A 15,516-nucleotide genomic window follows, 5' to 3' on the forward strand; every position below is an offset into this window, starting at 1 on the left:
TGATACCCACCCCCTTCCCCACCCACCACCCCAGCCTACATCCCAAATTTACTGAAGATAACTTGGGGGTGGGACCAGGAATGTGCATTTTTATAAGTTCTCCAGATGGTTTTATGAACAAAAATTTTGGAAATGCTGGTTTCAGATTTTTGAATTTCTGTTTGAATTTTAATTGGGTTTTTCTATATTTAAAGCCTATAATTGTTATCTTGAGCTAAAACTTCTATTTCTATTTTACATTATTCTGAATAAATTTTTAAAAATTTAATTTGGTATTCACCCATAGATTCTATCTTGTTTCTAAATTTCATGCCTTCTTTGATTTTACTCAATCAAAAACAAGGACAAAAAATGAAGAGATAGGAAGAATATGAGTGAGCTTTTCAATTTTCCACTCCCTGTCTTCCTTTCTGTATGGCCAGGGGCTGCCATCGTGGCCATTCCCATGCAGCTTCTCATTGAATTCAGGCAGACGGTAAAGAATGGCAGAGTCAGAGGAGGGTGGGCCATTCTGTTTATTGGTGTCTCACCAAGACAGGCAAGCCACAACAAAGCCTCTGGAGGGCAAAGGCTCAGGGAGCCTCTGCAATGCTGATGGCAGGAACTGAGAGAGAGAGAGCCCCCGGTCTGCTTCATTTTACAGTGTAGAAAATTAAAGACTTTAAGCCAGTATACAAATAAGAAAGTCTCTGATACAAAGCCACTTATCTGAGGCATAAATGGGATTCCTCATAAGAGTGCACCACCCCCTATCATGCAACAGTCAAGGGTGTGGGGAAAAGCTTAGTTTTGAGAAGACCTTAGTATTAGAAGGGAGGGAAAGGCTTAGTCTTAAAACTAAGCCTTAGGCTATAATGACTTTGCCAGCTTACCGCCTGTCCCCCACACCCAAAGCGAGCAAACATATACATCATATATACAAACTTATTTGACCAACACTTTCCTTTGTGTATTAATAGCTAACAATAAAGAAATAGATAAGAGCCAGATAAAACTGGGAGCCCTCAACTGGATAGCAAACTATCTGATATGACCAGTCTTTGTGATAATATATTATACAAAACAAATTTCAATTCAAGTTTCAATTTTCTTTTTTTTATTTTTTATTTATTTTATTTATTTATTTATTTTCATTTTTTTGAAGCTGGAAACAGGGAGAGACAGTCAGACAGACTCCCGCATGCGCCCGACCGGGATCCACCCGGCACGCCCACCAGGGGTGATGCTCTGCCCACCAGGGGGCGATGCTCTGCCCATCCTGGGCGTCGCCATGTTGCGACCAGAGCCACTTTAGCACCTGAGGCAGAGGCCACAGAGCCATCCCCAGCGCCCGGGCCATCTTTGCTCCAATGGAGCCTTGGCTGCAGGAGGGGAAGAGAGAGACAGAGAGGAAAGCGCGGCGGAGGGGTGGAGAAGCAAATGGGCACTTCTCCTGTGTGCCCTGGCCGGGAATCGAACCTGGGTCCTCCGCACGCTAGGCCGACACTCTACCGCTGAGCCAACCGGCCAGGGCTCAAGTTTCAATTTTCATTTCCAGATTCACTCACTAAAAAGACTGAGGAGTCAGCCCTCCCATGTCTTACTAGGAAAAAGCCAAAGCAAGATCGCAATGGTGGGGGGTAGGGGGCCCAGGCCCCCACACAGGATTGTCCTATTGCCCTTGCCTGACCGCCAGGAATTGCCCCCTCAGCTGTTTTGGAACACTCAATAGTTCCAGAACCACTGAGAAGGAGTCTAAGGACAAAAAAAGTCAGGAACAGGGGAAAGATAGTGGGAAGGGCAATTAGGGAAGACAAAAAGGAGGAACAAAAGTGTGAAAATAGGGGCCCTGGCCAGTTGGCTCAGTGGACAGAGTATCACCCTGGCATGCAGACGTCCCAGGTTCAATCCCCAGTTAGGGCATGCATGAGAAGCGACCATCTGCTTCTCTTTCCCTCCTTCCCCTTTTCTCTCATTTCCCCTCCCCCTCCCTCTTCCCCTCCTTTCTCTCCTCTGCTCCCACAGCCAGTGGCTCAACTGGTTCAACCGTTGGCCCTGGGTGCTGAAGATAGCTTGGTTGATTTGAGCATCGGCCCCAGACAGGGGTTGCCAGTGGCTCCCAGTCTATCTCCCTTCTTCTCACTTAAAAAACAAAAAAGAGATGAAAACAGAACGAAAATAAAGAGAATGAAGAGTGGGTAGGAAGGATAAAAAGCAGCCTAAATTATAGATGTATAACCTGTAGCATTACTCGATTTAGTGAGAATCATAATATGAAGCATTTGTTGCTCATCTTTAATCCAGTTTTCACAACCAAAAATATTAGTCTCATTTTTCCTGGCCAAATGTATAAATTAGAGTGGTCTAAACTGGTATGTATTACTGGGATTACTATTAACTAAAGTTTCAAAGGTAACATTTTATGTATTTTGAGCTTTATGGTCATTTTGTTGAATGATCTATGCACTAGAGCAGCGGTTCTCAACATGTGGGTCGCGACCCCGGCAGTTCCGATGGCTTTAGGCGACCCCTGTGTTTTAGTCGGTCGACCCCCGCCGGGGTCGCGACCCACAGGTTGAGAACCACTGCACTAGATAAATCTGAATTTCAATGGTATTTGATTTCATTATCTTTGTGTGGCATAGTGAATTCTGTTTCCTACAATAGGATTATAAACCCTGTTCTTTGTGTATGATTTCATAGTGCCTCCCAATGGAGCAGATGAGTCTCTTTCACCCCTCAATGACTTTTAGTTTAGCCCTATGACTTTCTTTGGCCAATAGAATGTTAGTAAACATGAAAAAGCAGAGGTCTCACATGGGTTTACACAACCGAGTTCAGCTTTTGTACTTCAGACGTTTGCCAGGTATAAAGCATGCCCTGAATAACTAACTGCTAGAGCCAGAAAGAAACGCTGCCTGACCAGGCGGTGGCTCAATGAATAGAACATCAGCCTGGGACACAGAGGACTCAGGTTCAGAAATTCGAGGTCACTGGCTTGAGCACAGGCTCATCCAGCTTGAGTGTGGGATCACCAGCTTGAGCTTTGGGGTCGCTGGCTTGAGTAGAGGATCAAAGACATGACACCATGATTGCTAGCTTGAGCCCAAAGGTCGCTGGCTTAAAGCCCAAAGGTCGCTGGCTTAAAGCCCAAAGGTCGCTGGCTTAAAGCCCAAGGTTGCTGGCTTAAAGCCCAAAGGTTGCTGGCTTAAAGCCCAAAGGTCGCTGGCTTAAAGCCCAAGGTTGCTGGCTTATGCAAGGGGTCACTGGCTTAGCTGGAGCCCCTTGATCAAGGCACTCATGAGAAAGTAATCAATGAACAACTAAGGTGCTGCAATGAAGAACTGATGCTTCTCATCTCTCTCCCTTCCTGTCTGTCCCTGTCTGTCTCTCTCTCTTGTTAAAAAAAAAAAAAAAAAAAGAAAAAGAAAGAGAGGCTATGGAGAATCCTGGACCCAATCTACAACTGATCTATAGACATGTGAGTGAGAAATAAATGCTTGAGTACTATTTGGAGGTTGTTTGTTATGCAGCTTTATTGTAGCAGAAACCTGACTAACAAACCTTATGGTAATTACTTTTCTTTATTAAACACTGCTAATAGTGAGAGAGCCCTCTATTTTTCTTATTTTGGAGATCTATAATAAAAAATTTACCATAGGCTCTGGCTGTTTGGCTCAATGAATAGAGTGTTGGCCTAGAGTATGATGTCCTGGGTTCAATTCCCAGTCATGGCACACAAGAGAAGTGACCATCTACTTCTCTCGCCCTCCCTCTATCCCTTCTCTCCCTTATCCCCTCCTGCAGCCAGTGGCTCAACTGGTTCAAACATCTGCACCTTGCGCTGAGGATAGCTGGGTTGGTCTGAGTGTGTCAGTCTCAGGTGCTAAAAATAGCTTGGCACTCAAATATCAGCCCTAGATGGGTTTGCTAGGTGGATCCCGCTCAGGACACATGCAGAAGTCTGTCTCACTATCTCCCCTCTTCTCACTTAAAAAAAAAAGAAAATTACTCTAGCCTTTCTCAACCTATTCAATTATAGAAATCTTTTTCTACTTTGGAAGACCAAATCTAAACTCTTAAACAACTACTCCAAAATTCAATTCATTTATCTTTCTGGCTTTTAAATCACCAAACAATACCCAAAGGCAACTGGATATTTATCCTACTTGAGAAGTTCCTGTTCCTTGGGGGTAAGACACTATACCTGGAAGTTTTGCTTGCTTTGGATTCTCAGTCTCTTCCAAGGCTCCAGACCTTTTTTCCTTAGCAACACCCTTTCATAATGATCTTTGGCTATTGCTTCCAGCTGCTGGTTCCTTTTAATTCTCTTCTGCTTCTCTAGTTCTTTCTGAAAAAAAAAAAAAAAAAAGAAGTAAACACGCTGAGGAGGTGTAATGCCAGTGGTCGAGGCCGGGCAGGTTCACACTGAACTCAGGCAGACATAGAGGAACTGTGGAGGCAGAAAGCATCGGGCCATTCCCGTTTATTCGAGTCTCGCAGAGACAGGCGAGCGAATAAGCAAAGGAAAATCGCTTTTCTCAGTGGAGGGCAAGGGATCGGGAAAACTGCCCCGATGGTGGTGGCTGAGGTGATCAGGGAACCACACCTTGCAGAGGCAGGAGAGTGATCTGGGAAAACTGCCACTGAGCAAAGGCACCCACAGCTTCTCATAGAGACACACATGTGGCTTTCTGCCGTGTGCTCACGCACTAATTGTGCAAAGAGCTTGCAGCCAGGAAACCAGCGAGTAAGCCTAACACAGCTGTTTTCCCCACAGGAGGGACCAAGTAGCAACATAGGCAGCTCCTGAACCTCCTTTCTCCTTAGGATGTACTGAACATACAGCTACACACAGAGCAAGTCCCTCTGGAAGAAATCCAGCTGAGCGACTCTTCATATTGAGCAAATGAGAAAACCCCACATTAAAATGGGTAGAAAAGGCTGGGACACATTCTCACCATAAACTCATCCCTGGCACAGAACCAAACAGGGAGGAAACTCCCAGCTCCTCCCTGACAGTGAAGGGTTTGGACTACACGTCTAGAACCCCAATTCTTGTTTTAATTTCTTAAAAATAAGTTTATTTGGGCCCCGGTCGGTTGGCTCAGTGGTATAGCATTGGTCCAGTGTGTGGATGTCCTGGGTTCAATTCCTGGTCAGGACACACAGGAGAAGCAACCGTCTGCTTCTCTTACCCCCCCACCCCTTTCTTCCTCTCCCTCAGCCATGGCTCACTTGGTTTGAGCGCATCACCCTGCGCACTGAGGATGGCTCGCTGGCGCCTCTGCCTCAGCCACTAGAAATAGTGTTACGTGAGCATGGCCCCAGATGCACAGAGCACTGACCTCAGACAGGGGTTACCAGTTAGATCCCAGTCGGGGGCATGTAGGAGTCTCTCTCTCTCTATCTCCCCTCCTCTCAACTTAGAAAAGAAGATAAAAAAGAAAAGTTTATTTGAGTTGTACATCCATGCAGAGATTTTTGATGAAAATGGTATAGCAGAGCTTCCTCTCCCATTGTTGTCCCCCAGCCAACTGGACTCCTTACTGTTAGAAACTCCTTGCAAATCTGGAGAGACAAGCACCTCGGGGAGCCACAGGACCCAAGCATTTGCCTGTCTGGGGCAGAAGCCACCATACACCGTATGAGCCAGTCAGATGATTAAACTAAAAATTTTGGTGAATGCTGGAGGCCACAGATGAGCCAATGTGTGAAAGGTAAAGCTTCTGGGGGCCCCGTTCCAGGGAGGATCCCCACCTTTTGCAGGGTACCCTAGGAAGTCCACCAGGCTCTCACAGAGAGAACCAGGGAGAGTGCAGATAATTCTCACCATGGTTCTGGCTGGCAGAGGGAAACAGCAAGCACCGCACACTCTGCCCAGACCACTCTTCCTCGGGGAGCAAGAGCGCACAAGTGGAGTGCACTGCAGCTGGGGCGGGAACTCTGTCCAGACCACTACACCCTAGCTCACCTAAACGGAGAGAAACCTCCTGGGGCGGGAACTGGTCCAGACCACTACACCCTAGCCCACCTAAACGGAGAGAAACCTCCTGGGGCGGGAACTCTGTCCAGACCACTACACCCTAGCTCACCTAAACGGAGAGAAACCTCCTGGGGCGGGAACTCTGTCCAGACCACTACACCCTAGCTCACCTAAACGGAGAGAAACCTCCTGGGGCGGGAACTCTGTCCAGACCACTACACCCTAGCCCACCTAAACGGAGAGAAACCTCCTGGGGGAAGCACTTCTGGGTCCAGAGGAACCGCAGATAACAAGGATCTTTCACAGAGGTCAGCAAGGTCTTAATCCTGAGCCACTTTTTCCTGAGAATGGAGGATGAATAGGTCGTAAGTTATGACCTCATAGACTATACAGTAGATACTGAAAACTAGACAGGTAATTTTAGCAGAGACATGAACAGTATAATATAGAGTCAAATGAGGCCCTGGCTGGTTAGATCAGTTGGTTAAGAATGTCGTTCCAAAATGACAAGGTTATGGGTTTGAACCCAAGTCAACAACAAATAAATGCATTCCTTCCCTCTCCGTCCTCTCCCTTCCTCTCTCTGTCTATGAATAAAAACATTAAGCCCCGGCTGGGTAGCTTGGATGGTTGGAGTGTCATCCTGGAGCACAGAGGTTGCTGGTTCGATTCCGGGGTCAGGGCACATACAGGAGCAGCTCAATGTTCCTGTCTCTCTCTCTCTTCCTACCTCTCTCTCTCTCTTCTCAAAAGAAGAGTCAAATGAAAATGTCAAAGTCAAAAACATGGTGATAGACATGAAGAGAGCCTTCAATAGGCCCATCTCTAGATGTTTCACAGGTAAGGAAAGAATCAGGTAAGCTGAAGTTGGGGCAATAAAAATTATACAAACTGAAAGGCAATGAGAAAAAAAAAATAGAGTGAAAGACATAACAGGGCACCCAAGAGCCGAGAAACTATACCAAACTATGTACCATGGGCACCAGAAGGAGAAAAAGAAAGAACGGGGCAGGGGAAATACCTGAAGAAATAATGAGTAAACATATTTTAAAATAATTTACTATATATCTAAGACACTTAGAGATCACCAAGCAGGGAAAGCCAAACAAACCATACCTAGCAAACCACAGGAATAAAAGGCATTTTTTTTTTACATTCAATTTTGTAATTTTTTTCTGTTACTACAATACAGCATACAGTACAGTATATTTATGTCCTTTTCCTTTTTCTGTGGCTTAGCTGTGTTTTTTTTGTTTGTTTGTTTTTTCTGAAGTTGGAAACGGGGAGGCAGTCAGACAGACTCCCGCATGCGCCCGACCAAGATCCACCCGGCATGCCCACCAGGGGGCGATGCTCTGTCTATCTGGGGCATTGCTTTGTTGCATCCAGAGCCATTCTAGCACCTGAGGCAGAGGCCACAGAGCCATCCTCAGCTCCCGGGCCAACTTTGCTTCAATGGAGCCTTGGCTGCAGGAGGGGAAGAGAGAGACAGAGAGGAAGGAAAGGGGGAGGGGTGGAGAAGCAGATGGGCACCTCTCCTGTGTGCCCTGGCCGGGAATCGAACCCAGGACTCCTGCACGCCAGGCCGATGCTCTACCACTGAGCCAAGCGGCTAGGGCCTTAGCTGTGTTTTATGTCTAGATTATGATTTTACAACTGTTAGGATAGGTAAGTGACTTAGGCTAGGGTGTGTTTCAACTTACACCAAAATTTGGGTTACGTCACTGTCGTAGGAACAGAACTGTGTTGTAACCCGAGAACCCCCTGTGTATCACTGGCTTCCTTGGGTTTCCAGCTTCTGGATGGCAGACTGTGGAACTCCTCAGTTTGCATAACCCCTTCTAATAAATAAAAAAAATTATAGTTTTGTTTCTCTGGGGAACCCTGATACAATTTCTAATTCAAGTCTCTTTTCTATGAAAATGCCTCTTTCTCCAAAACCTCTGTGGATCTGGCCTTGCACGACTCTGTTGATCTCTTTCAGTCTGTGAGGCAGAAAGCAGCATATGCTGTGCTACACCATCTCTGACAGGTATGGATTTTAAGGCCTTATCTTTCCAGCTAGAATTTAATAACTTTGAAAATAAGAGTTTCGTCTCTTATGCCTTCTGTGTATATTTTCTTCCATTTGTTCATTTGTTTGTTCATTTATTCACTCCTTCAACACATTTGCTGAGTGCCTACTCTATGCTCAGTATACTGCTAGCCAATACAATAGTGAGGCACATCAGACTGCTCCCTCTACTCTTCTGGAGATTACAGCTTAGTTGGAGATGCAGAAATGGAAAAAACAATCACAAAATAGATGCCTCACTAAAGCCCTGGAAATGTTCTGAAGGAAATACACTCCGAGTCCACAGAGAGTGACCTAACCTAACTTCGGGTGGAAAGAAGGGTAGGTCAAGGCAGGAAAGGCTAAACTGGAAGAATTCATATTGAGCTAAGATCTAAAGAACGAGTAGGTTTTCACTAGAGAAAAAGAGTGGAGGTGAGAAAGAGTATTCTAGTCAGAAGTTTTGGCTGGGGTGGGGCGGGAAGTGCACAGGGCCACAGCCTCGCACACAAAAGGCTTCAAGAGACAAGCAACTGCCTGATCAGGGGGTGGTGCAGTGAACAGAGTGTCATCCTGGGATGCTGAGGACTCAGGCTCGAAACCCGCTTGACCATGGGCTCACCAGCTTGAGTGGGGGTCGTCGGCTTGTTCGTGCCATCACAGACATGACCCCATGGTTGCTGGCTTGAGGTTAAAGATCCCTGGCTTCAAGCCCAAGGTCGCTGGCTTGAGCAAGGGGTCACTGGCTCTGCTGGAGCCCTCCCACCCCCGGGTCAAGGTGCATATAAAAAAATCAATAAACAATTAAGGTGCAGCAAATATGAGTTAATACTTCTCCTCTCTCTTCCTTCCTGTTTGTCTCTCAAAAAAAAAAAAAAGAAAAGGGAGAGAGAGACAGGCAACTGACTAGAGAGACACTACTAACCATTATCTTCATTCTCCTCTCTTCCCGTTTCTTCTCAAGCTGAGCCTTCTTTTCTTCTGCCTCCCTCTTCTGACGTTCCTCCTCTTGAGCCTTTACCTGGGCCTGATCCAGATGAAAATTTGTAAAAATCAAAACCTTCGATTTGTATGGAAATATCTTTTAAGTTGAGGATGAGAAAGTCAAGTATCCACCCAGGTGTGCACCCTGTCTGTCCCTGGAAGAAGCGTGCACTCTGGTAGAAGTAGAAACCCGACCAACAGGCCAGCTGGGTAACGTCTAAGTTTCTCCAAAGAATCTTCTTTTCCTTGGTAAGATGAGTAAAGCCATCTTTATCATAAAATGGTTATTTCTAGTTCTTATTTTCATCTGTGCAATACTAAGTCCAAACTATATATAGTGTGGGAAAATTGTTTTCTTTCATTTCACCAAAAACCCCTCAAAACTGTTAGTACTATTTATTTTAATTAGTAAGTACAAAACTTACTTCTGATAGTTTAGGTCAAAGCTTTGAAAGGTAAGAACCCTCTACCTTTGCAAAAGCGTCAGGCTGGACAGCTACCCGTAATACATTAGTCTTGGTTATGTGTAAATCTGCCAATTAGCTAGTTCTCATTAATTTTTGTAACATTTCCTGCTATACTGCTATTGATGTTCTTTTCCCTTAATTTCTCTAAAATTGGCACAGAGTTCATGCCAGTAGGCAAAAAGCCATTTTCCAAAGTTGTTATAACTCTATATTGTCTCAATAGATTTAAAAAAGCTAGGTTTAATTTTTTAACGAAGGCCTACACAAATCCTTTTTCTTGCCTCAGTTTGCAATCTTGATTTATTACCAAGTTCTCCTCTTCTTGTTTTTTCTTCTTCTCTGCCAAGATCCGCCTACGTTCAGCTCGCTGAATTGCTCTCTCTTCCATGGCTAGAAAACAGTAAAAGTTCCAATATTAAAAATGTAAGAAACACTGCAAACCAAATGTCTCTATTTTATGGTATAAAATCTGGTGTTATTTAGATTTTCTTTTGTGTGTTCACAATCTCAGAAATATGTATGTATAAAATGTATATAAAATATAAATATATAAATTTTAGGTTTTGTGTGTGTGTGTGTGTGTGTGTGTGTATCCCCTATAGGTTCAAGACCTATAATCCCATCCTCAGCAATGATGAACAATTTGTAGATTATATTTTTATTTACATTTCTATTAGAATAACTATTTTCTGGCTTAAATAAGATAATGTGCCTTGATGATACTTTTAATATATGAAATCCAGAAACCAGAATTTTAATTTGATAACTCCTTTAATGAATTAGAAAAAATTTAATTATATCTAACAAACACTTTGAAAATAGAATTACTCTTCAAATCCCATTGAGACCTACTAATTTTCCCAAAGTCACATTTGTCTGCGTATAGAACAACAGCAACCACAAACCAAAGTATAGGGGCACGATGAATTTATTTTAATTTAATTTTAAGACCTGGATCTCCAGATGTGCAGGAAATTGAACTGTACTGTGCTCTTGGAGAACGAGCATCTGAACGAATATGAGTGCCAGACCCCTGCTCTTGACAGGCTATTGAATATAGGTCCCAAAGAAACAATGCGGAAGATGGCCTGAGAGCTGACTGTCATTGGTCAGGACTGTCATAGGAGGAGGAGCATGGGTGGGAGGAGCAGGTTCTGTCACCCAAGTCAGCCAATGGTTACTTTCAGTTCCCTATGCCATGTTACAGAGGAAGACGATTTAAGTCCAAGTTTTAAGAATTAATACACAAAAAATGCCCTGGCCAGATGTGTGGGTTGGTTAGAGAACTGTCCCAATACACAAAGGTTACAGGTTTGAATCCTGGCCAGGGCATGTGCAGGAACAGATCAGTGTTTCTGTCTTGCTCTCCCTCTTTCTTCCTCTCTCTCTCTCTAAAATTAATTAATAAATAAAAAATAAATTTAAAAAACCTCACCAGGCTATGCCTTACGGATATTAACTCTCTGCTCTGCTGGGAGCACAGTGGAGGCGCAGAGGTGGTGGGAGTGAGACTGCCTTCGAGGAGGCAGACACAGACAGGAAGGTTAACGTGAGACAGGCAGAGAAGCAGAGTCTCTGGTAATATGTTTTTCCACCATTGTTCATGGAGCTAGTTATTAAAGACAGCTTGAAAAGTAGCTTGGGGTTCTAAACTACGCTAATTCCTTGACCAAATTAAACAAACAAAAAAAAAATCACACCAGCCTGACCAGGCAGTGGGTAGAGCATCGGACTGGGATGCAGGAGACCCAGGTTTGAAACCCCGAGGTCGCCGGCTTGAGCGCGGGCTCACCAACTTGAGTGTGGGGTCACTGGCTTGACGATGGGATCATAGACATGACCCTATGGTCGCTGGTTTGAGCCCAAAGGTCGCTGGCTTGAAGCCCAACGTCACTGGCTTGAGCAAGGGGTCACTCACTCTACTGGAGCCCCCTGGTCAAAGCACATATGAGAAAGCAATCAATGAGCAACTAAGGAGCTGCAACAAAGAATTGATGCTTCTAATCCCTCTCCATTCCTGTCCATCTGACCCTATCTGTCCCTCTCTCTCACTGTCTCTTTAAAAAAACAACAACAAAAAACCACACCAACCTGGGCATTTGCCTGACCAGGCAGTGGTGCAGTGGATAGAGCGTCAGACTGGGATGCGGAGGACCCAGGTTCGAGACCCCAAGGTTGCCAGCTTGAGCACAGGCTCATCTGGTTTGGACCCAAGGCTGCTGGCTTGAGCAAGGGGTTACTCAGTCTGCTGAAGGCGCACGGTCAAGGCACATATGAGAAAGCAATCAGTGAACAACTAAGGTGTTGCAACAAAAAACTGATGATGTTTCTCATCTCTCTCCTTTCCTGTCTGTCTGTCCCCATCTATCCCTCTCTCTGTCTCTGTTAAAAACAAACAAACAAAAACTGGGCATTTTTTGATCATCCTTAGTAGTGGACAAAAATGGCATGAACTGCTGTCCTGGCCGAGCCAGTGCAAAGACTGATAATTTCCTTGCTAATAGGAATGAACTTTAGGCAGTGTGCTTCAGATGACATCAGTTCTTATTAGGATAGCAGTCTTGCCAGAGGTACAATCAGATTTACAAAACACACTGTAATTGTCTAATGCCTACCATCACATACAGACATGTACAGACTGTGACTAAGTACACAGTGAAAACAACAAGCAGATTCATTAGGTGGGTTCTGAGAAACGATTCTCTTCCAATAGTAGTGTCTGGTTTAAATAATGGTTTCTATGTTATCAAAAATCTTATTAAATTAAAATTTGTAGTTTATAGCTTTCATTACTAATAGCCTCTTATCAAGGCACAGCTCATTATGAAAGGTGTACTAACCTAAGTTGCTGTAAAATGATCAATATTTTAATGTTAACAAAGTATAATGATAGGTTATCTTTATCAATGTTTATTCTTAGCAGCTACTCAAGAGTTTTCTCATTTGTGTATTTGTCCCATTTTTTTCCACAATACAAATCTCAAATTACAGGAAAATGATACACCTGTCAGCAATTTTTTATTTTTATTTTTGTATTGGCTGGAAAGGCCACAAGTTGGACAGAAGAGGCAGGAAAAGTCGGTGAGCTCACTGGTATATTCCACTCCTCATGTGTAGACCTGTCTTACTGACCGAGTTCTGTCAGTCTCAAACCCGAGTTGCCAGAATTCAGTCCCAGCACATTCTACTCGCCCAGGAAAGACAACCACCACCAAGACCAAACCGAGATAGCCCTGCCTTTAAGAATGGGATCAGGCGCTGTCAGCTTCTTTGGGCTCCTCCTGGCTCCAGAAACATCATTTCGGGAGTCACTTCCACTTCCTTCAGTCCCAGGGGAAGCAACCGGAGAACTGGAGGGAGGAAAAGAGAAAGAATTCAGACCAATAACAAGCTTCGTTCAGAGCCTTTGCCCCTGAGGAACTCAAAGAATTTGTAAACCTTTAAACCTTTCTCTCGGAGATAACTCTGCATTACTATGTGCACTAGATGAAGTGGTGTAATAAGGCACAGAAAGGCCGAGTGACTTATCTGAGTCCGCAGCGTGAGTCAGGCACTCCGACTCAACCCACTGCTTCCACCCAATAGGTGCCACCTGCTTCTCATCCTACCAGTTATCACACATACTGAGTATGTCTCAAGCACGTCTGAAACCATCTTAAATGGCATTTAAGAAATTTGGAATCTAATTCTAGGCTAAAAAGTGTTTAATTTTATCTGTAACAACTATAAATTTAAGCCAGATAATTGGCCAGCCGCTCCATTTAGACCTGATATTGTTTAACCTGGCTTCTCAACACTAAACATCATCAGAAATCCAAAAATCAAGCCAGAGCAAGTGTTTTTCTCTTTAACTGGCCTAATAACAGAGCTCCTTAGACAAAGGCAGCTGCAATACGAATGAAACTGTCTGAGTAGATCCTTAGAGGGAGCCACTTGCCTTAAATGCCTATTTGAACCTGTCCTGTGCCAATTACAATGCCTGGGTTTCTTTGGTCTGAGAGTGCACAGTGAAAGAGAAGAACAGATCGTGGAGCCTGGAAGGCAGGCAGAACTCAGAAGCCCATTTACCACGAAGTGAAAATCTCCACATAATGAATTCTAAGTGTGTCTGTGTTCTGATGCAATGCACATACTTTGAAAGCACCTGGCAGGTTCTTCTTGGTTCCTCTCTGGGATGTGGCAGCGGAAGGCTCTGTGTGTCGGTGACTGCCGTAGCATGCTCTAGTGCCCGAGCCTGCGCCAGCCTCTGGCTTTCCTTCAGCTCCTGAATTATTTTGTGCTGTTCCTGAAGTTTCTTCTTTTGCTTCTCAATCAGCTGTTGCTGGAAGATGTGGCGGTTGTGGAAATGACTCACGCAAATGGGTTTTGCTTTCTGCCTGGTAGTTCGGAGCTTCTCGTTGCTGTCAGGCTGTTGCGAGGGTTCAACATCCAGCGTCTTATGTGGCTTATTGTCAGTTGTATCCAGACGTACATTCTGGAGGGGAATTTGCAAGACGCTCTTTGTTGGCCTTACTAGGTGGGGGGTAGGCATACAACCATTGCTCACCAAGGGAGCCTTTTCCCTAAGGGGGTCAGCAGTCACCTGGGAGAGAAGGAGACATTTATACAGCTCAGCTATTTAAAGGACCATGCTGATGAGATCCAACTTCATTTAGTCAGCATTGTTCTGTTCAGTGGCGCACTGCCCTGCACCCCAGCCAGCGCTGCCCTGGGCCCCTGGCCTGACTATGTCAGAGGTCACCACCCTTTGCTCTTGGGGTCACTATTAGAATGTGCATTGCTGCTGGTCAGGAAAACTGGGCGGCAAAGTGGCTATAGCTGTACAAACCACTGATGCGGGCCATTTGTAATCAGAAAAACTGCTCTTATAAATTCTTTTTCTTAATTGTCTTTATTGGGGTGACACTGGTTAACATAATTATATAGACTTCAGACACCCAGTTCTTCAGCACACGTCTGTACCCCGTACTGTGTGTTCACCTCCCCCAGGTCAAGTCTTCTTCCATCGCCATTTATCCTCACCCCCTCCTTCAACCCCCCTCCCCTGGCCATCGCCACACTGTTGTCCATGTTTATCAATTTCTAATTCAAACAGTTCATTGAGAATTAAGCAAGGTAACTCTAGATTTATATCACAGGAATTTTAATTTGCATGAACTAACTCTGAATTTTGCAGAAAATTGAAAGTTTTGTGGCAAAGGATATATTCCTTCTCAAGAACGTTTGAAAACTAAGGGATAACATTACAAATCAATAATAGTGCTTATAATAGCTCTTTAATAATAACCTTTAGTAATAGTTCTTTCAATGCTTCTCTAGCAACTAGTTAATTAATCACAAGGTATTTATTTCAGGATTAAGGCCTGGATTAAAGTTTACAGTCTCCAGTTATTCCTAAACAATCTATTTGTAAGAAATATTGGCAAAGCCAGGATTAATGGACTATCTGTATTACATAATAATAATGTTACCTTAATAATATTTTCTAGCCTGACCAGGCAGTGGCGCAGTGGATAGGGTGTCAGACTGGGATGCAAAAGACCCAGATTCGAGACCCCGAGGTCACCAGCTTGAGCGCAGGCTCATCTGGTTTGAGCAAAAAGCCCACCAGCGTAAACCCAAGGTCGCTGGCTCCAGCAAGGGGTTACTCAGTCTGCTGAAGGCCCGCAGTCAAGGCACATATGAGAAAGCAATCAATGAACAACTAAGGTGTTGCAGCGCGCAATGAAAAACTGATGATTGATACTTCTCATCTCTCTCCGTTCCTGTCTGTCTGTCCCTGTCTATCCCTCTCTCTGACTCTCTCTCTGTCTCTGTAAAAAAATAAAAAAATAAATAAAAACAATATTTTCTATTGGCATATGGCTTAATAGTTTTCAAAGCTTTATCATTTAAATCCCATTTAACAGACTGGGGTATTATAAATTCTATACAGAGGGAAAGGAAACAGAATTTTTGATCAGAAAAATTTATCCTGGCCAAAATAATGTCCTATCCTAGTTAAAGGTCTCTTCTAGAATGGTTTGATGCTCTAGTCTAAGGCCTAC

The 15,516-nt window shown here is 44.2% G+C and overlaps 1 protein-coding gene across 5 annotated transcripts in view; it reads right to left on the reverse strand.

Annotated features, from left to right (window-relative positions):
* CCDC191 (coiled-coil domain containing 191) overlaps nucleotides 1-15,516 on the reverse strand; it is an 83,281-nt gene that overhangs the window by 9,903 nt on the left and 57,862 nt on the right. For all 5 annotated transcript variants that reach the window (XM_066241454.1, XM_066241456.1, XM_066241455.1 and 2 more), the window contains 5 exons: nucleotides 13,603-14,051; nucleotides 12,707-12,819; nucleotides 9,777-9,859; nucleotides 8,944-9,045; nucleotides 4,187-4,330 (listed from right to left, as the gene is read on the reverse strand). In XM_066241454.1, coding sequence (XP_066097551.1) covers nucleotides 4,187-4,330; nucleotides 8,944-9,045; nucleotides 9,777-9,859; nucleotides 12,707-12,819; nucleotides 13,603-14,051 — 891 coding nt within the window. The remainder of the gene's footprint in view (nucleotides 1-4,186; nucleotides 4,331-8,943; nucleotides 9,046-9,776; nucleotides 9,860-12,706; nucleotides 12,820-13,602; nucleotides 14,052-15,516) is intronic.

This window comes from Saccopteryx bilineata, chromosome 8 (assembly GCF_036850765.1).
Source record: "Saccopteryx bilineata isolate mSacBil1 chromosome 8, mSacBil1_pri_phased_curated, whole genome shotgun sequence".
Taxonomy (NCBI): Eukaryota; Metazoa; Chordata; class Mammalia; order Chiroptera; family Emballonuridae; genus Saccopteryx; species Saccopteryx bilineata.